Source organism: Acanthopagrus latus, chromosome 3 (assembly GCF_904848185.1).
Source record: "Acanthopagrus latus isolate v.2019 chromosome 3, fAcaLat1.1, whole genome shotgun sequence".
NCBI lineage: Eukaryota > Metazoa > Chordata > Actinopteri > Spariformes > Sparidae > Acanthopagrus > Acanthopagrus latus.
This window is the reverse complement of record NC_051041.1, coordinates 19,427,685-19,447,740: the sequence shown is the minus strand read 5'-3', so window position 1 is coordinate 19,447,740 and position 20,056 is coordinate 19,427,685. Positions and strand designations below refer to the sequence as shown.

Here is a 20,056-nt window from a genome sequence, read left to right as displayed (position 1 = left end):
AGGTGCAAAATATACATCAGGATAAAATGAATAAATGACAGTTGATATGATATTGCACATTTTCTGCCTGCTGAACATAGAGATATAATGGAAATGTATTTGAGAAGCTAGTGACTCTTGAGGAAGTATATTATTTTTCCTGTTGGATAACAGTCGGGTGGAAGAAGGGCTCTGTGTTTCTGTTGTAATCCTGAAAAATCTATTTTTTTATTGTTTTGATATGAAAACATACCTCTTATGTTTTCCACGAGCAATGCTGTCATTATGAAAAATATTTTATACATTTTCTAGGTGATTCTGCCGGGCTCTGTGGAGATCCAGGTGTTCCTGTGCATGGTATCCGTCTGGGAGAAGAGTTTACAGTAAGCAGTGTTGTTCGCTTCAGCTGCGAACCCGGCTACATGCTGAAGGGTTCACCGGAAAGAACTTGCCTGAACAACGGGACCTGGCTCGGCACTCAGCCTGAGTGTCATGGTAAGGAATAAATACATGTACTTAGAGTGTGTGTGTGTATTTACTGTCCACTCTGGTAAAAAATGCGATGGTAGGAGGTGATGGTGGATCCCACTCATACAGCAGTATCACATTGCTCAGAAAATGTTTGGCAACGTGCTGCAAAAGTGATACAGAGAAAAATGGATTTCAGTCTTGTTTCCTCATCCCTTCACCCTATAATGCAAGAGGGTTCATGGGAGTTCTGCCTCTGATGCACATGTGTTGCGTGTGCAAACCAACATGTCCTGTGGCTGTAGCTTTGGAAATATGAGGTACTGAGATTGTTGCTTGTGGCTACCTTATCCTTACCTACCCTACGTCTGAGCCGTGTGTGCACACTGTACTTGGTGGTAGGTCAAGTATCCTCACAGCAGATGTTCCACTCCATGTTGTCTGGGCAACTCACTCTATGATTCATGATTTTTTATGTACAGAATTTTTAGGACGAGGAAGTGAACACATTTAGAGGTCTGGTGAGGTGGATGAGATCAGTAGGTGGATTGGTGTGGCATTCAGACATTTGTGTTAAAGGTGGAGCTGAGCTCCTAGGTAATGCTCTCAATTTAGCTGTCCATTTGGGAGCCAGCTCTCACTTGTGGCTAAAAGGATTTGGGTAGTGACCAAAAGAGTGAAACCCTTAGGCACAGGGTGAGCAGCTTGGATATCAAGGAAGAGCATTGAGTAGAACAGCTGCTCTTTTGCTTTGAAAGCAGACAGTGGAGGGTTCAGGAATCACATCAGGTTGCTGTCCTCAGTATACTGTGAAAGGTTTCTGGACACGTCCAACCGGAAATCCTGGAGCAGAAATGAAAACTATGGATGGATTTTATTTCCCATCTGGCCTGGGAAACCCCTTTGTATTCCCTTTGAGAAGCTGGAGGACTTCATGCGTGAAGAGTGATGATGTTTACTGCACTCTTTACGCAGTATGGGAATTGAGTTTATCACACATCCACATGTAATTTCAATGACTGAATTTAAATTAATTAATTTCTCTTAAGTCTTTTCTTTTTTTGTAGCTTTTTTTTTAAATTACCTTTTCTCACATTTTTTTCTTTTGATTAATTACTCCCTCTGCATTTGTTTTATAAACCTGTGCATGCATATATATTTTATTCTAACTTCTGGGGTAATAGACATCCTAAATTAGAGTTAGTCATAGCTGTAATGAATGTTTTAGAATGTGGTTGGTAACTAGTATTTATCCTTCATTATCCCTACATTTTGATGTATTTTCAGAGCTAGCTGATCTCAACAAATCCCATCACTGGATTGCACATTTTAAGCTTCCATTCACTCAGACATTATGGACAATAATGTTGTTACTGTCACTTATTTTTTTAAGAAGATGCTGCCTTTGTAAAAGGAATGAATGACATATTGCAAATCTGCATGTGTGTGCAAATGTAAAACAGTGATTGAGTGGTAGAAACGCAGGGCCACAACAGAGGCTTTTCATTATTGTCCTTGTGCAACCTCACATCCATTCTGCTGCAGACACACGAGAAGGCAGATTCTCTGAAGGTGTAATTTGCAACTGGTCGATATGGGTCTTAAGGTCAAACACTTTCCAATATTATTACTTAGACGGGCACATACATTGCATTTACAAACAATTAAAACACTTAATGTAGTTCTTCTTTCCTCCTGTTAAACCTGGAGGAGAACGTTAAGGTTTATAGCGAGAGGTGAGCGTGTGCAAACACTTAAGTCAGAATTTAACTTTAGATCTGAGTTTGGATTATTATAAATAACTAGATTGTGGTTTTTTTTAAATATTTAACAATATTTTAAGAGCTGTTTCAGACTTGAACCATCTATTTTTGCTCATCAGAGTCGTATTTTCATAGTCACTGTGGGTTTTATATTCAAGTTTGGAATTAGTAACATGTTGTTCTTTGCCTCTGGGGTTTTTTGTGTCTGTTTGTGTATTATAAACTCAATTTTTGATTCTGCACAAACAGCCAATATGTTCGTGTCCAAGGTTTTGTACTCATCTCGCAGAAACACTAAAATGATAAAACTGTCCGTAAAGTTACAGTTTGTTACCATCAAGTTGGCAAGTTCTCTTTATACCATATTTCTTTTTGCTCCCCTTTTGTTTTACTCTCTGTGGACACAAAGCCCTTACCCTCTTCCTTGTATACAGTGTTTTATTTCCAGAAGCTTCAGCCTGTCTCCCAGTCTGCTTTCATTTGTGCTCTTAACACCCCATTCACGAACACACACACAACCCCTCTGCACACATCACAACCACTTCTCTCCCTCGCCTCACTCTGTCTCATACCCTCTCTAGTGTGTGTGGTATGCCCAGTAGCCAAGGTTGCCCACCTGTTCTCAGTTGGCACTGACTTCAAGGGCCAGGCCACATCTGGTCATTACGGGAAGGTGAAGCCTGCTGGGCTCTGAGGGCCCGGGGCAAGCTGGAGACTGTAATGAACAGAACCATCGCTGGCGGCCGGACAGACACCAAGGGACTTTGTGAGCAAAGGATTTGCCCATCAAAGTTACTTATGAAGTAGGACGCAGAGAAAGATGATGACAGGTGGATGAAGAACAGAGGGGAAGGGAAAACAAAAGAGTGAGGAATACATTTTGACACATGAGTGAGTGTAAGAATGTCAAAAATCAACCAGCAGTTTGTGTAATTTGCACATAAGTCTCACTAGAATACTAGTGAAGAACAGGTTAAAAGTTAAGGACAGAGGATACAATGTTTTATAAAAACTGAACCTTCACCATTTCCTGAAAATAGAAAAGATTTTTGTTTGGCAGATGATTCCCTTCTATTGATGACTGATGAGAAGTTATACTAAGTTTAAACAACTGTTACTACATTGCCAGGTACTGCCAGGTATTGACCTTTCACCAATATTTTAGTTTTATAAAGATAATTGGCATTTACAATTTGTTTTAGCTCCAGCATCAACATATTAAAACTGCAAGCAGCCAAGGCAAAATTTAACATTTGCAATGATCTAAGTCTCAATCTCATATCACAAATCTTAGGTCTAAAATCACATATAGGCGACTGATGATCACCTTTATTTCTCAGTTCAGCATTTTGGGATGGTCAGTTTTTTTTTTTTCTTCATCATCTGCGGTCCTATATTGTTCTCCAGGGGGGTTGTTGAAGTTGGTCTTAAACATCTTTCTGGCAAAGAGACACAGTTGAGTGCATCTCTCAGCTAGAGTACCACATCTAGGAGCCTCTGGGTTCCCTGAATGTCTCTGGCCAAGTATAATTTGCGGGCCTGTTTCTACTTGCTTTCTAGCATTTCAGTTTAGTCTGCAGTCTGGGCAGTTTTTTTTTTTTTTTTTTTCCAAAAATGTTTTGATGAAGCAAAGGCTGCTATAGTACTGTGCCAACACTGCCCTAAATCTGGACCCTTCTGCTCAATTCACCCCCCACACACATGAAGACAGATTACAAATTAAAGAGAAGACTTGAGTATTCTATATATGAGTGAAGAATACCAATCAGTGTCTCTCATCTTAGTGTATCAGTGTGCTGTGGGGGTGTTTCACTGGCATGCTTTTGGTTCACTTGTCCCCTCAGATGAAGGGTCACTGCAGATCAATAGGAAGTTGTTCTGAGTGATGATCATCCTGGATGGCGGTGCCCTCATTCACATGGCACAGGGGGTCACCGAATAAGTTGAGGAGTATTAGAATGATGTGAATCCTATGCTATGGCCTTACAGCTATCAGATCTCAACCCCATTCACCACCAGTAGGAGATTGTGCGTTTGAATGTTAGGCAGCACTCTGCATCACCATCCTCAAGATGCAAAATTAGGGAATATATCCTGAAAGAATGGTGTTCAAAACCTCCGGCAGTGTTCCAGGGACTTGAAGAATTGTTTCCAAGGCAGATTGAAGCTGTTTTGACAGCACATGCTGGCCAAAGATTGATATGATTTACTTTTTTTTTGTCATCCATGTGTAACTAACCAACCATTTCTCTTTCTGGACTCTCAGGAATTGAATATTACCTAATCTTGTTCTGCTACTGTCTCTTCTCTTGTTAAGTGATCTCCTGTGGAAACCCAGGAACACCAAGGAATGCCCAGATCCTGATCCATGATGGCCTGACGTTTTCCAGATCCATTACTTATGCCTGCAGGGAGGGCTACTATTCTACTGGCCTGCTTACCAGACACTGCACTGTTAACGGAACCTGGACTGGCAACATGCCTGAGTGCTCTGGTAATTAACAGCTCTCACAGAGAAAGACAATTAGTGCATGTATGTGTAGTGCTTAACTAATTGTCCCTATTTGAATAGATGCTTCTCTATTTATTTGCTTATGCACATGTCTGAGTTCTGCCTCTCATGTTCATTTGCATTTGAACACTAGATTAGATTCAGTAGTTTCATACATATCCAGCACTATATACACAGATAAATGGATAGCATAATGCAAGAAATGCAAGAAAACTTCTGTACAGCAGATATTATTAGTGATGGATGACTCACTCAATGACTCAGTTGGAGGAAGGTGGAGGCATGATCCACTCCTAACAGACAGCCCTTTCTCATCGCAAAAGACACACATCTGCTGTACAGAGTCAGGAGACCCTGGCAAATAGAGGTCACTGAAAGAACCAGTTTCTTCTGAATGGAGAGGATAAACCCGAAGCAGAGCCATTATGGATCTCAGACCTCAGTAATCCATAGGAGTGAAAGGGTCCATTTTAACGCACACTGGTGGAAGGACATGTGAATGGGAGCACTTTTAGTTGAATGATTCCTACTGTTGTATTACAAAAACTGTATGCTGGAATGGGATTTACTTGACAGAGGTGTCGTGACAGTTGTATCTCTCTCAATTTTAACTTGCTTTAACTGAAATACATACTCAATAAAACATATTATTTAGCTTCTGCAGTCTTATCTACCAAGCCAGTCGCAATCTAAGAATACTTTCAGGCAAGAGGAGGTGCCACACTCCTTCCAACCCAGTGAGATATGTAAGTGCTTGCTCAGTCAAGGGGAGACACTGTACCTCCACCCTACTGGGACTTTGACTGGGATGTTGGTCATATGCACGTGATATTGCCTCAATGTCCCATGGCAACTTTGAACTTGTCCTTCCATGCCCTGGATTTTATATCTTAGACTTTTACAACAGAGCAGGGCTACAATGCTGCTGAGTCCCACAGTAGAACCCTCACTGTTGTTACTCAATCACACTGTTTTCACTGCAGGATGTAAAAGTATAATCAAGGAGAAATGTGGTTCATTTTGGAGCTTCAGGGAGCCACTGTACAAGATTTATCACAAGATTTAGTCTCTTTGTAGCCTAAAAGCTCTAAACTGGGGACAATCAAAGTACAAGGACGGTTCTTTGATATAAAACACTTGAAGTCAAATAGTCAGTGATCGTGATTGAAGATGAGATGCCTAGTAACTAATGTTTTAAACATAAATTCAGTCTAAATATATTGTCCAAAAGTGGTTGTCCATGAATGAATGAAGTGATTATTACCTGTGAAGAAAAATCAGTGATGTTGCTTCTCAGATTGTTAAGTTTTGTTTGTGAGGTGAACTGCTTGGGTCAAATGTATATAACAGTTCATTAACTCTGAGGTTTCATTCGCTGTGTGATTTTAAATTATTTGTTTGCTTACTTGTACATGTATCGAGAACATCAAATTCCATCAAAGCTCATCAAACATTATCGCTCAGACATGATGAGGTTACAAACTGTGTCAACCTTTCTTTATTTCTTTATTTTTTCGTTGTTTTTTTTCGTCCTGTTTCATTTACCTAAACAGATGTCGTCATCATTGTCCCTGTACTCTACTGTATCTGTTGTCATTGTCAAATTGTATTTCCCATTTGCATTTGTTCTTACTTTTTTATCCTGTTGTGTGTCTGCAGTTATCAACTGTGGTGATCCTGGAGTGCCAGCCAATGGGGTGAGGTTGGGCAGTGATTTCACTTACAACCACACAGTCAGTTTCCAGTGTTCTCCTGGTTTCAACATGGATGCTGACCGAGCTTCGACTCTCATCTGCACCAAGGACCGAACCTGGAATGGCACCAAACCTCTCTGCAAAGGTGAAGTTGTGTAGGATGGTTTGAATTAAGAAACAATCATAACATCAATTTAGACGATGGTATAGGCTAGAATGAGTGCTGGATACATTGTTTTTACAAGAATACATTACACTCATACTTCTGAAGTCTGGTATGTATTTCTAGATCAGGCTCATAAGATCTGACCAATCAGAGCAGACTAGGCTTTTTACAGGGTAAGGGGCCTCATAGAGACAGGCACCAAAACATAGCAATCAGACAGAGAATTAAAGGGATATTCCAGTGTAAATTTAATCCATGGTCCAACACAATAAAAATCCAGCTAAGCTAGCAGACTTTTGATGCCCCAAACTATGTGCTGGGACACTATTTGTACTGTTGCTGAATTTTGTGCTGTTCTGAGCATTATTTGTGGCTTTTTGATGGTGGTTTCTTGTTGGAGGCGTATACTGCAGTGTATTGTTATCGTGCGGCCTTTTTCTGAGGTTGCTAAAACTATGTAAATTAGTGGTCTGCAAACTTGATATCTCGAGGGGGCTTCTTACACAGTTTCACAGTGTGTTAGACCATGGATTAAATTTAGACCGGAATATCCCTTTACGTTGTGTGCATCAGTAGACAGTGTGGGAAAAATAATAGTTATTTTTTTTAGCTTAAAAACATGTATACATTTTTTTGTACGTACCAAAAGAAATATGAACCCTGAGCATAATGTGGGACCTTTGATTGATAAAGTTTTGTAATGCCTCTCTGTCTTCTTGTAGCAATTGTATGCGGTTCACCACCCTCCATCCCTAACGGACAGGTTGTTGGGACAGATTTCACCTGGGGCTCTAGCATAAGCTACTCCTGCAACCAAGGTTACCAGCTGTCCCTGCCCACTGTGTTGACATGCCAAGGCAACGGCAACTGGAGTGGAGAGAAACCCCAGTGCTTCCGTAAGTGGCACCATACTGGAATGCCTGATTGCATTACATGTTTCTGACATGTCTCACAGCCCAGCATGTGTAATGTGTATGTCTCCTGTGTAACATTCACCCTCCTTGGTTAAAATTGAATGAAAACACAACATGGTTAGTGGGGTCACCTCATATTTACCTCCTTACATCTTTGCAGCTGTGTTCTGTGGAGACCCAGGGATGCCATCCCAGGGGAGGAGGGAGGACAGAGGGTTCACCTATCTTTCATCTGTGTCCTTCTCCTGCTACCCTCCCCTTGTCCTTGTGGGCTCTACCAGGAGATACTGTCAATATGATGGCACCTGGAGTGGCACACAGCCCTCTTGCATAGGTAAGCTGCCTGTTTGTTCCTCCTTTTACAGTATAGACTAGTATAGTATACTCAACACATCATAACATATGGAATACAGCACTTGATGTTATAACCAGAGCAGTGACATGCAGGCAGGAGTGTGGAGGTCGGATGGTCAGTGGCCTTTTTATAACCACAGCACAAAAAAGTACTTTATTTTGTTACTTTCATGTAAGGCTGTATTACAAGTAACAGTGTAAAAGAAGCCTCCCATTGATTGGCTCGGATCTGTCCTCTTAAGTTCGCCTTTGTGGTCCTGATTGCCTTTTGCAACCAATAAATACACAAGCTGCACTTTCCAACATTGGATCACTTCTTCTCCTGTTGGTTTCGACATATGTCATATGCAGGACCCATTGAGCACTCACAAATTCATCTGCTATGTGCAAGTGCAAGTGCTCTAGGGACATTTGAATTGTGTAAAATATTCACACATGGCAACAAATGGCCCATTAACACTTAGTTAAACATTCATTCAATATAGCAAAAGAGTTACCAGTAACTCCACTACATTTGTATAATTTATAAGCCAATATTATAACAGTCACAGTTAATATCCATACTGCCTGGGATATGGGAAAGGCTGTACTTAGATTTAGTGAGACTTAATCAAATTAAATTAAGTTACGGCCAAAATTGCTTCACATCTTTTCTTGTAACACGTTAGTTGCTGTAAATTCACTGGAAGGACTGGTCTCTGGGGCGTCCTGTTAAACTTCTAGATTTGATAATGACTGCACTGAGACCTCTTACAAATGAACAGCTCCATTCATTCTGGAACATTCTTTGTACTCAAATGAGAAATGGTTCTTTTCACCCTGGCCTACAGTCTATGAAACCAAGGTATTATGAAGGTGGTCACTCTGTGTAGTCTTGTGATAGTAAGAATTTAAGCTGAATGGCGCTTCTTTACTTGTCCTAATTGAAGGCTGCAAAGACAAAATTACGGTGATTTACTTTTGAAGGAGCAACTCGCAAAATGTGCAATTGACACGAGTTGATCCATTTAAATGCATATGTTGTCAAGAGAAAACATTTATATATAAAGAAGAAACACATTCTTGAAAAAAATGATTAACAAGGTGATTAACAGGGTGTGTAACTCATCAGGTCTGGAAGTATGTCATTGTGATATAAGCTGGTCTGGGTCGGGATCGAGAGTGGGTTCACTTCACTAATAAAACACTTGGTAGGATTTGTGTGCGCGTGTGTGAGTGTGGTTACACGTGTGTGTGCGCAAATTTTTTGCTGCATACAGTAATTTACAGCCTTCCATCTCTAGTCAGTATTTCACACCAGAACTGTGAAAAATGTACTTTCCCCACGCAATCTCGAAGGTGATAAATCTGTGGGTGGCATGTTATATCAAATATTTTATTTAACTTTATTTTGTGTGTGTGTGTGTGTGTGTGTGTGTGTGTGTGTGTGTGTGTGTGTGTGTCTGTGTCTGTGTGTGTGTTTTAGATCCCAGTCATACGACCTGTGGAGACCCTGGAACTCCTCTCTTTGGAAATCAGAACAACAGTCAAGGCTACCAGGTGAGAATATGTGGTCACACAGGAGATTGAATTTATATATTAAACTAAAATCAGGTTGTATTCGATGTAGTATTCCACGTGGTAGCGCTGAATACATAAAATGAAGCTTGACTTTTTTTTCTTTACACCTATGTACCTTTATTATTGTGCTGTGCATTTAGCCACTATGCATGGACTACTAGGTTGCAGCAATGACTACCTTGACATTGACAAGAAAGCACAGTACTTTTTCAAGCTTCCCCTCCATCTCAGTTAAACAAGATGATTTGTGAAGATTTTGATAACTTGCATATGAAAAATAATTGTTCTTCAAAATCACGGTCACTTATAGTAATCTATTCTCACCTGGCCATCACCATTAATTAGTTGATGATTGTTTCCATTATTAACTCAGTTGCTGATTATTATTTAGATTAATCAATTGATTTTTTTTTTTTTTTTTTTTTTTTTTTACTTTGATTCCAGTGATTTTTTTTTTCCTACTGGAATTTCAAAAAGAAAATAAGAAAATTATCTCAACTGTGAAAATAGAACCAGAAAACCACACTTAAGTTGTATTGTTTATGTACTATTAACTGATTAACCTTATGGTTGCAGATTATTTTTCTGTTCACCAACTAAATGGTTGATCAACTAATCATTTCAGCTCTAGACAGAGGTTTCCATCTTTTAAGGTCATGATAGTAACAGTAAAGTTACAGACAGTAAAAAAGCCAAATTAATATGTATTTTCATTTTTTTTTTTTTTTATAATTTGATTAAACTGCCTCTACTGTGTGTAATATCAGCCTCCTGTTATGTGCAGTGTGTATGCTGCCGGTCCGGTCCACATCCTGACATGCTTGTGTGTATCTGTTACAGATCAGCAGCACTGTATTCTTCAGCTGTAGGAAGGGCTACTTACTGCAGGGCTCCATTTCTCGCACTTGTCTGCCCAACCTCACATGGAGTGGTTTTCAACCTGAGTGCATTGGTAAGTACAGTCTGCTCATATTGCTACAAATATATGTATATATGTATAGTGAAGTGGAAAACTGAAACTTGAGTGAAGTTTGCTTGAATGAAAATCTGTTACTGACAAATCCCATGTATGCTTCCTTGACCCCACACCTTTACCTCACCTCTTTTCCCTTTTTCTCTTCCACAACATTTCTTATCTGTTGCTCCTCTGATCCCTGTTCCCTGCACATCTCCCAACCCCACTTTAACCTGTCTCCTACTCCCTTTTTCTTTGGTCTCTTTAATCCATTTCTCCAGCACACCACTGTAGCCAGCCAGAGCTGCCAGCCCAGTCTGATGTGAGAGCCATTGAATTGCCATCCCTTGGCTACACACTCATCTATACATGTCAGCCGGGATTCTACTTGGCCGGTGGATCAGAACACAGGACCTGCAGGTCCGATGGGAGTTGGACAGGGAAACCACCTCTCTGTGCAGGTACAAACACGGTTATATTACATCCAGAAGGGACATGGAGATATTAACTATGCAAAGACACGTAGCACCCATTTCACCTTTGCTGCTGCTTAATTTGTACATTTTGCACATACTGTAGATACATCAACCAACACTTATAAGACTACAGACGCGTGTACATGGCCAGCCGCTATCCCACCAGGGCCTGAAACCACCAGGGCCTGTACTGGTCCGGGAGTCAGATTCAGACTCAGGTTGGGAAACTGGGAATTCAGCTAATGTTGATGAATAGCTCTGTTAACACTCGCTTATTCTCAGACACATGCCAGGCTAGGATGGCCCATCCATCACACAATTACAGTGCATGGAATTACACACACGCACACACACGTGGACACACAGGCTTTAAAACATTAACAAGGGTGCAAAACCTGATTAGGCCAATGCATCCCATTGATTAGGTTAGCAGAAGTACCTCTTATAAATGGTGAGGCAGTGTTAACAAGGTCTAGCAGACAAATAGACTGCCATTAAGGCACCCCTGAGCATTAGGCCTAAATACATATAGGAAAAAAATAGAGTCATCTACACACAATTATCTAGGATAGACGAGTGCTAATGGGTTAAAGAACGAGGTGTACTGGAGGGGGATATCCACGTGATGAATTCTATGCCACGCTGAAATATAGAGGCTGATGGGTGTTTTTAAGGCGGTGTCATTAAGAGTGAAGGAAAGAAAGAGAACTGGCCTTAGCACATACAGGATATTAACAGTGCCTGTGGGCGCAGTGATGGAAGGGCAGCTCAAAAGACTGGCAGCTAATAAAGAACAAGGCTGTGGGGGTGTTTGTGCATGTGTGTTTGGTTGTGTCTGTGTACATTCATCCGAGGTGATGTTTGTGCTCATAAACTACCATCAGTATACCTGTCTTTGTTTGTAGCGGCGTGTAAAGCCCTAGTCACTCTGTTTGTCCGTGTGGGTGCATGTTTACTACTGTGATGTAGTCCTGCGGCCCCATGTGAGCAGTAAGGCATTATTAAAGTGCTTCCCCTCAAGCAGCCAAACTGTGCCTCTGACTTAGCCATAGTTCCCAGAGGGACGGCCGGGCTGCTCTTCAAAATCACGATTCGAGTCCTGTCGCAGGAAGCCCCTCACTCTGGCCACCACAGGGCTTTTTAGTCATGGAGGTAGAAGGGAAGTGCTGATGGTGACATTGTCCTACTGTAATTACCCTAGAGTTTTTGTGTTTTATGAGAGAGATCTCTCATGAGAGATCTTTGATTTCCACTTCCTTGGAGTGCATTGTACCTGTTTAGAGGATTAACTTGTAAATTGTTTTTTCCTTAGCTGATAATCGCCCAAGTGGAAAGAGCCCAGTGGGGACAGTGCAGGAGCCACCCTCCAAACTACCCGGTAAGACAGGTTCTATAACTGATTGTTTTATCATGTGTATGCAGTTCTAAGTGGGAATTTTAAGATGTTACATCTGTATATGTTTAGTTGAACTTTACTTTGATGCACTGTCCAACTTCATCTAAATGATAAATCCTCTTTCAAAGTTTCACTTTAACTGATAATCCAGCACATGGCACTGTTCAGATTCAAAACATACTTTCTTTGCCCCCCTGTTTCTCTCTTTTTTTTTTATAGTCCCTGGTGGTGTATTTGCCAAAAACTCTCTCTGGAGGGGATCCTATGAGTACCTTGGGAAAAAGCAGCCGGCTATGCTCAGCATCACTGCCTTTGAACCCTTCAGCAACCGTGTTAACGGGACACTTATTGACCACAGCGGAGTGGAACTCAAACTGGCCGGTTGGTATAGCAAAACCAGAAGTCATAGTCAAGCCCTCACACACACACACACACACACACGCACACACACACACACACACACACACACACACACCCTGCATGGCCATGTCGTCACATCAGAGATCCATTTCTGTGTTGGGTGTTATCCAAGCAAATAATTATCTGATAATTTCAAGTGAGGACAAGGAGCATGAAATCAGTGTGGTCCCTTTATGAAGGAGATTGTTTGCTGTTTCTGAATAGCAGACATTTAATTTTTTCCTTGTGGCATAATTGCTGTGCAGCTGCGGTCATTAAGACACAAATTTGCATCAGTAACGGCTTGGACACTTCACTTCTCTGTACCTGGATGCCATCAGTCTTCATCACTGTGTAGTGAAAATGAGTTTCTACTGGTACATATTGCCACACACCCTACCTAAAGTATTGTTGCCGAGTCAGATTTAAAGATTGTTGTCGTGTTTGCACAAAACATAAATTCAATTGCATTATTCTAAGAAAATCATTCAGTCGAATCTTCACACCAGTTAAACTTTTAAGTCTGAGTGGAGCCCAGTTGGGGTATTTTTTGAGCATCTAGGGTAACATTTAAGTGAAAAATGTAGTTTGGTACCTGAGAAATTTTAAATGGCACAGATGGTGCCAAAATGTTCCAGAATGTGTCAAAATGGCACATTTGGAGATTCTGCCTGAGTGCTCTGTACTAAAACCTCTCTAATCACTTTATTAGCATAAAAGTTGGCAGAGGCAATGGTCAGATGTTTTGCTATGGTTTGCTAGAGATTTGGAGCTGCAGTTGCATCATTCCTCAGGGACATTCATTAAACATTTTTAATTTTCTTTTGAAAATCTTTCATTTATGCCGTGTTGTCAACTGAATTTACTCAGACCCAGTGATATATATATTTATACTATATACTATGCTATTGACCTGGTACCATTCATTTTGCTGTGTGCTCTCACAAAGACAGTGAAAGGTTTTGCGATCAGAGTCTGTATCTGTATATTCTGTGATATTTTTAGTTGCAACGTTCACCTGAAGTTAGCAAACATTAGGAAACCACAGTTCAAAATGCAGTATTTGCTTACAGATTTTAGTTTAAATCTAAACTAATGAATGAACACAACCTAGATGTTAACAGTTTGTGCTGGAATTTAAACCCTTATATTGCTGCTAAAGTTATATTTGTATTTGAGCTTCAGTCAAGCCTGAAGTGAGACGTTGTAACACAAAGACATGCTGCTAGACACTGAGGAAGGAAGCCATGACTGGAGAATGAATCAGATTTAACTTTGAATTGCTTCTGTATAAGTGTTACAGATCTATATAACATTCATTTCATCAATCATTTTCGGTTGGTCTAACTGTGGCTGTTGCTCCAAATGCAGAGAATGTTTTTGTTTTTCTTCTTGCAGGCACATACAAGAGGGAGGAAGCTCAGCTGCTGCTACAGGTCCACCAGATCAGAGGCCCTGTGGAGATCTTTGTCAACAAGTTCAAAATAGACAACTGGGCCCTGGACGGACATGTAAGTGCAAGACCCAGGGTCACGTTCGATACCTGCATCACACTCACACATGCCAACACACGCACACACACACACACACACACACACACACACACACACACACACACACACACACACACACGCACACACTCACACACATACACACACACCTTTATTGTGAAATATGCACAAGCACACATACACACTAACCTTGTCACTCTGGGGAGATGGAGAGTTTTCTCTTTAATTAAAATGTCAGTTAAATCATTGCCTAGTAATCAGGACTTGACAGACCCCCCCCGTCCTCTCTCAATATTATCCCCCAACCCCAGGCACCTCAAATGCACAAAATCTCTCACACTTAAGATTTAATTAAAAAAGCAGATCACAGAATATATGTATGTGCGGTTCGCGTGCATGTTTCCTCACAGCACATGAGTGTTTATGTACAAGCGTGTTTCAGAGTTTTCCACTTGTGTGTGTGTGTGCGGAGCGGCTCAGTGTGTTTGTTTGTGCTCTTGAGCACAAAACCGTCATATTAAATGTCAGCTATAAGCGCGCCTCTCGGCTCCTTTGACATGATATTTCATTTTCTGCGTGCACCAGCTGCTGACACTTTGATGATACGCTCTTTTGTAAAGACTGGATGTGACACATAAAGTGTCTGTCTTCCATTCCTCTCTCTCCCTAGGTGTCCTACATCTCCTCATCCAACTCCTTTGTGTACCAGGGATTTGTCAGAGGAAAAGGCTTTGGCCAATTTGGTCTCCAGAGACTGGGTGAGTGAGCTGACCACTTAGTTATAGAACCCACAGTGAGCCCATGGCTGCACGGGGATGAATCTATGCTTGTTGTTGTTTTTTTTTTAAATTCATTTATTTATTTTTTTAATCACAGAATCTTTCATTTAGATTATGTGAAGTGTCCTCATGCTTAGCTGCAAGTGCTTTCATAGCAGGAATATGCTGTGCTGGATTTATCATTTATTTACTTTTATGAATATGAAAACACCTTTGGAGGATGTGGCTGTGAATCCAGCATGAAGAGGCAGTTCACAAACTTGATTAATAGCCCCAAAATGACAACCACACTCACACGTAACACAGCACAACACAGCTAGACAAAATCGTTCCTCTGGGAGTTTGTGGGTAACATGTTGATGCCTGTGGAGTCTTTGCCGTATCAAGCAATCCCATGTCTCGCAGTTTTGATACAGTAAATATCAGCCATTCTCTGCTGCGTGTCATTCTTTGGTTCCTTCAGCAGATTCAGCTTTGCTGTCATAGGTGTGGAAGATTTTTCTCTCAAAGGCTGCAGCTATCCATATATTCTGCTTCATGTTTGTGACCTAGAAATCTGAGCCATGTGATCCTCCTCGCTCTGATTTTTTGCTACATTTGGTATACAGGAAAAAAATCTTTATATCAGGCCTCCGTGGATCTGAATGGCTTCTGCAGTCAAGCAGATGTGTGTGTGTGTGTGTGTGTGTGTGTGTGTGTGTGTGTGTGTGTGTGTGTGTGTGAGAGATGTTTTTTTCTCACATTTTCTCTGCATTCTGATGCATCTGCAGCTGCAAACATTTTCCTCTATTCTGTGTGAACTAAAAAAAACTAGGCAAACATGGAAGATGAATATAGAATGTGTAGGGTTCTATCAGCCTATGTTGATGTACACTGGAAAAAGATGGAAAATATTGGTTTAGTAGTGCCACTCACTGTTACGATCCAGTTAAAAAGATCCATGCAATGTGTGAAAACACATAGATTAATCTAGTGTATGTATAACATCAAAGGCAAATCAGAAGGAAAAAAAGTGCTGTCATGTGCAGAAAGACACATATTCCCTTATCACCAATTTCAAGATATCTGTAAGTTGAAATAATTGAAACTACACATGTATAGTTTCAATTATTAAATCTCCCATCAGTGGTGGTTAATTAAAAATATTCTTTTTTTTTTTTTTTTCATGTAGCAGCTTAGCTACTCACCAAGAGTCTGTGTGTTGTGGTTGGGATGCTATATATGAAAGAAAAACTGTTATGTTGTGTCATTTAAGCTAACATGTTCTACATTTAGATTTTGTTATACTCTCTTCTAAATGTGACACAGATCTTCTAATCCATGCAAACAGTGAAGCAGGTACAGTGGAACTAGTGCTGCTGCTTTTGCTCTTTCTTTTTGATAAGGCTGGTTATGATAAGAGATTCCACAGGAGTTCAGCAGCTTTTAAAAAGCAAAGCCCAGATTGGAGCAGCTTCCATATTGGCTGAGAGAAGTGCAGTTACAAAAACAGATCAGCTATGAGCAGGAACTTGGATGTTTAGACCAGTTTAGAATTGGTGTTAATGCAGATTGAGCGTGTGTATGTGAGGTGAAAGTTGTGTGAACGTAGTGAAAGTTGATGTGAAAATCTGCTGTAATGAGAGAGGTGCTTGTGCAGCAGGTGCAGAGCACTCCCCACCCCACAGCACACTGATTGAGCAAACAGCTCTTTATTAATACAGAGGAGTGGAGCTGGTGCCAGGGCATTCATGTGCATTTGTGTTTAAGTGTGTGTGAGAAAAAGGCGGATGTGAGTCTGGGAGGAGGGGCTGGACGTCTTGGAAACGATCCTCCTCGTTTGTTGAGGTGTTTGTGTTTTGTTTGAACTCAGTGGTGGCGTAACTGCGAGTGAAGTTTTGCCTGTTTGAGTGTGTTTGTGCATCCGTTTTTGTGTGCTCGTGCTCAGACAGCAGGGGCTTGATTGGCAAACACCACAAAACCCACTAATTAATTTCCTTCTTGTTTGTCACTCGTCCTTTATTGGGGCTTTTTTGGCATTCTGTGGCCAACAGGTGGGCTGTCACTTCTGCACTGTTGCTGTTGTACACACACACCACCATAAATTACAGAATGAATCTGAAATGACTTAATAGCTGTCGGCCTTTGATGTTAGTAATTAAGAGTCACTGTTAGGGTAATGGAATTTGACGTTCCCAGGGGAGGAAATGAAAATAAAGCGTTGCAATAAAGTGAAAAAAATAAATAAATAAAGGTCAGTTGTGTGTTCAGTTGATTATGTACAAGTGGAGCCTTCCTGTCAGGCCTCTTCAGCTAATACAATTCCTATAGCTTCACTCTGCTCCTCTTTATTTGCTTTGCGTTTTATTACACATTCTTGACAGAGGGCGATCATTTCTCTTTAATGTCCCTTAGTTGTGTAATTTTTTTGGTTTTGATTATAATGTCTGCTGCTGAAGTCACATTGTACTGAAGTGATGCCAAAGCAAAGCCTCAATGTCTCATCTCTTTTTCTTCCAGAGAGTTTAGACCCCAGCAGAGACAACCCAGGATACAACTTTGCGTCCAACAGCAGTTCAGTGGCAGCAGCCATCCTAGTGCCTTTTATAGCCATGATCATTGCTGGCTTTGCTTTGTACCTCTACAAACACAGGTAAGGGTCACACCTTTGATATCATCTGCAGGTGATAACAATAACATTATTCTTTGTATTGTTGTTGTTGTTGAAATGTGAAGGTCTCTGTAAAGTTAGCTGTTTGAAATAAGAATCTGACTTATTTCTCTTGAAAGATAAATTTACATTCACCCTCCAAAATCCATTAAAGTGAAATGGATTTTTTCAGTCCACGAAGGCATATGTTGACCTCAGAATGAGAAAATCGTCATCTCTGATATAGAGAGAAGACTTCCCTCCCTCACATGGAAAACTAATTGGTTCATAACAGTGAGACACAGTGAAGTAGTCAGCAGCTCGATACAGTGGGTGACTGAGCGAGTGATGAAGAATAAGTGAGCGAGCTCAATTTGCACATGGGAATCTCACAGTGCTGATGTGACTATTAATAATAGGCTGCACCAGTACAAATCAGTATAGCTAAATCCATATTGGCCAGTTAGTCGATTTATCAGTAAATTGATCGACAGAAAATTAATTGACAAAATGCAGAAAACAAATTAGTGGTTTAAGTTATTAATTCAGTAAACATGCCAAACAGTTGATCTCTCTGCTATTTTACATCATTTGAAATGTAGTATTTATGTGTTTTGTGTTGTTGGTCAGTCAAGCTTGGCCACCAAATTAGAAATGAAATAATGCGCCTTGAATTTTACCCTGTTTGCATATTTGACAATAAATCAGTAAACAAAATAATTGTTAGTTGCAGCCTCAATCGTTATTATGACTCATATCTTTGTTGTGTACTTAATAGAATGTTTGACTGACTGAACCTTTACATGAACCGATGTCACTTTTGATGCATCTCATTTCAGAAGAAGACCCAAAGTCCCCTTCAATGGTTACGTGGGCCATGAGAACACTAATGGACGCGCTACGTTCGAGAACCCAATGTACGACCGCAACATCCAGCCCACTGACATAATGGCCAACGAGACAGAGTTCACAGTCAGCACAGTGTGCACAGCTGTATAGCAACTGCTTTCCCGCAGGTGAGAATCAGAAAGTAAGAAGTCAGAGCTTGACACATCCTTGGATCCACATTTCTCTAAAAGTAAATGAAGATATCATCTTGTAGCAAACTTGAGATAATCACACATCCAAGGCATCGTAATTGCAGAAGACAGAGATTCTCAGCATCCAGCTCCAAACTTAACCCTTTTACACCGTCCCCATAGAATTTTCAGAGGAGAGAATAATCTGTGATTGGATTTTTTCTGCTACGTTCCCTTTGATCTGTATCTCTTGTATTAATGAATTTCATTTGGTTTGTTTACGCTTTATTGAAAACGATAGAATATGTACATGTTCATTCTTTTTTTTTTTTATATTGACCGGAAAATTCCATTAATGCTTTTATCTTCTGTCTTTTTCCCTCATCGCTGTCTCCATTCTTATGGTTATTGCTTACATTTTCTTCTCTGTTTATTTTCCTTTAATTATCTTCTCTTTTTTTGCTTGCCTGCTTTTCTGTTTACTGATTTCTCTTTTCCTTTTCCATCCTTGTCCTTTATCCCACACACCCATCACCCTGTACATTCATCCTTGATTAAGTTAGGGGAGGAGAGGTGCACCACATCTTCGCCTGCCTTCCAACCAACAGAGGACATCTATAGTTCCTTGAACGGAGGGCAAGACAAAGATTATTTTATTCGCTGAAATACCTTCAAGAAACATCTCCAGTGGCAAAGGCTCTTACCCGCAGGAGATGAGAGAAAAAAAAAAAAGAAACCATGTGAAGACAACGACTGTAACAAACGCCAACAACAAAATGCTTTTTGTAACTTTACATGGTTTCTTGATCATTTTTCCATATTTTGAGGAAAAGCTTCCTCCTGAAACTGCAGCCGGCAGGAGTGATGCTGGAAGCAAAGCTGTGATGACTTTTCTCACCGCTCCCCACCTAAACCCAAAGGGAATTTTGCGGTCAACTTTAAGTCAAGAAAATTGACCTGTAGCTAACAGAGATCTCTGTGCAAATGAACTGAATGGTGGATGGCCTCACGTTGGCCTGTGTGAGTCACTGAGGGAGAGAGTCTGGACTGTTTCGATTCACTCTTCTCTCTGTTTTTCATTTGCTTTCTTTTTTTCTTTTTCTTTCTCTCTTTTTATACGCTGCTTGCTTTCTGTGATGAGTAATCGGGAACTCTGTTTTTCCCCCAACTGTCTGCTCCTGAGGCTGTTTGAAAGGTTTTGTTGGAGGCCTCGAGCCTCTGGCTGAGGATGGATTAAAAATTCAGTAGGTTTTGAAGGCCATGTTGGAGACACACAGTCTATCATTACTTTTTGAGCTTGACTCAGTCCTTTTTTTTTCTCTTTTTTTCTGAAGCAGGGATGAAATTCTGCTTGCTGAGGCAGCTGTGTCCAGAGCAGGGGTTAAAAGGTAGCTAGAGCTGCAGAAAAAAGCACTTAGTGAGGGTGTAGAGAGAATTTATGTGTATCTGTTAGTGAGTGAGAGAGAGAGAGTGTGTTGCACG

General features: G+C 40.7%; 1 protein-coding gene across 1 annotated transcript in view; it reads left to right on the top strand.

The window, feature by feature from the left end:
- The window catches only part of csmd2 (CUB and Sushi multiple domains 2), a 229,725-nt gene extending 209,881 nt beyond the window's left edge, over nt 1–19,844 (top strand). Inside the window, exons 58-72 of the mRNA XM_037092394.1 lie at nt 292–474; nt 4,528–4,704; nt 6,382–6,561; nt 7,305–7,478; nt 7,657–7,830; nt 9,316–9,389; nt 10,251–10,362; nt 10,647–10,826; nt 12,154–12,219; nt 12,457–12,618; nt 14,035–14,147; nt 14,818–14,905; nt 17,426–17,558; nt 18,395–18,571; nt 19,134–19,844. Of these exons, the coding sequence (XP_036948289.1) occupies nt 292–474; nt 4,528–4,704; nt 6,382–6,561; nt 7,305–7,478; nt 7,657–7,830; nt 9,316–9,389; nt 10,251–10,362; nt 10,647–10,826; nt 12,154–12,219; nt 12,457–12,618; nt 14,035–14,147; nt 14,818–14,905; nt 17,426–17,558; nt 18,395–18,554 (1,976 nt within the window). The 3' untranslated portion in view covers nt 18,555–18,571; nt 19,134–19,844. The remainder of the gene's footprint in view (nt 1–291; nt 475–4,527; nt 4,705–6,381; nt 6,562–7,304; nt 7,479–7,656; nt 7,831–9,315; nt 9,390–10,250; nt 10,363–10,646; nt 10,827–12,153; nt 12,220–12,456; nt 12,619–14,034; nt 14,148–14,817; nt 14,906–17,425; nt 17,559–18,394; nt 18,572–19,133) is intronic.
- The last annotated feature ends 212 nt before the right edge of the window (nt 19,845–20,056 follow it).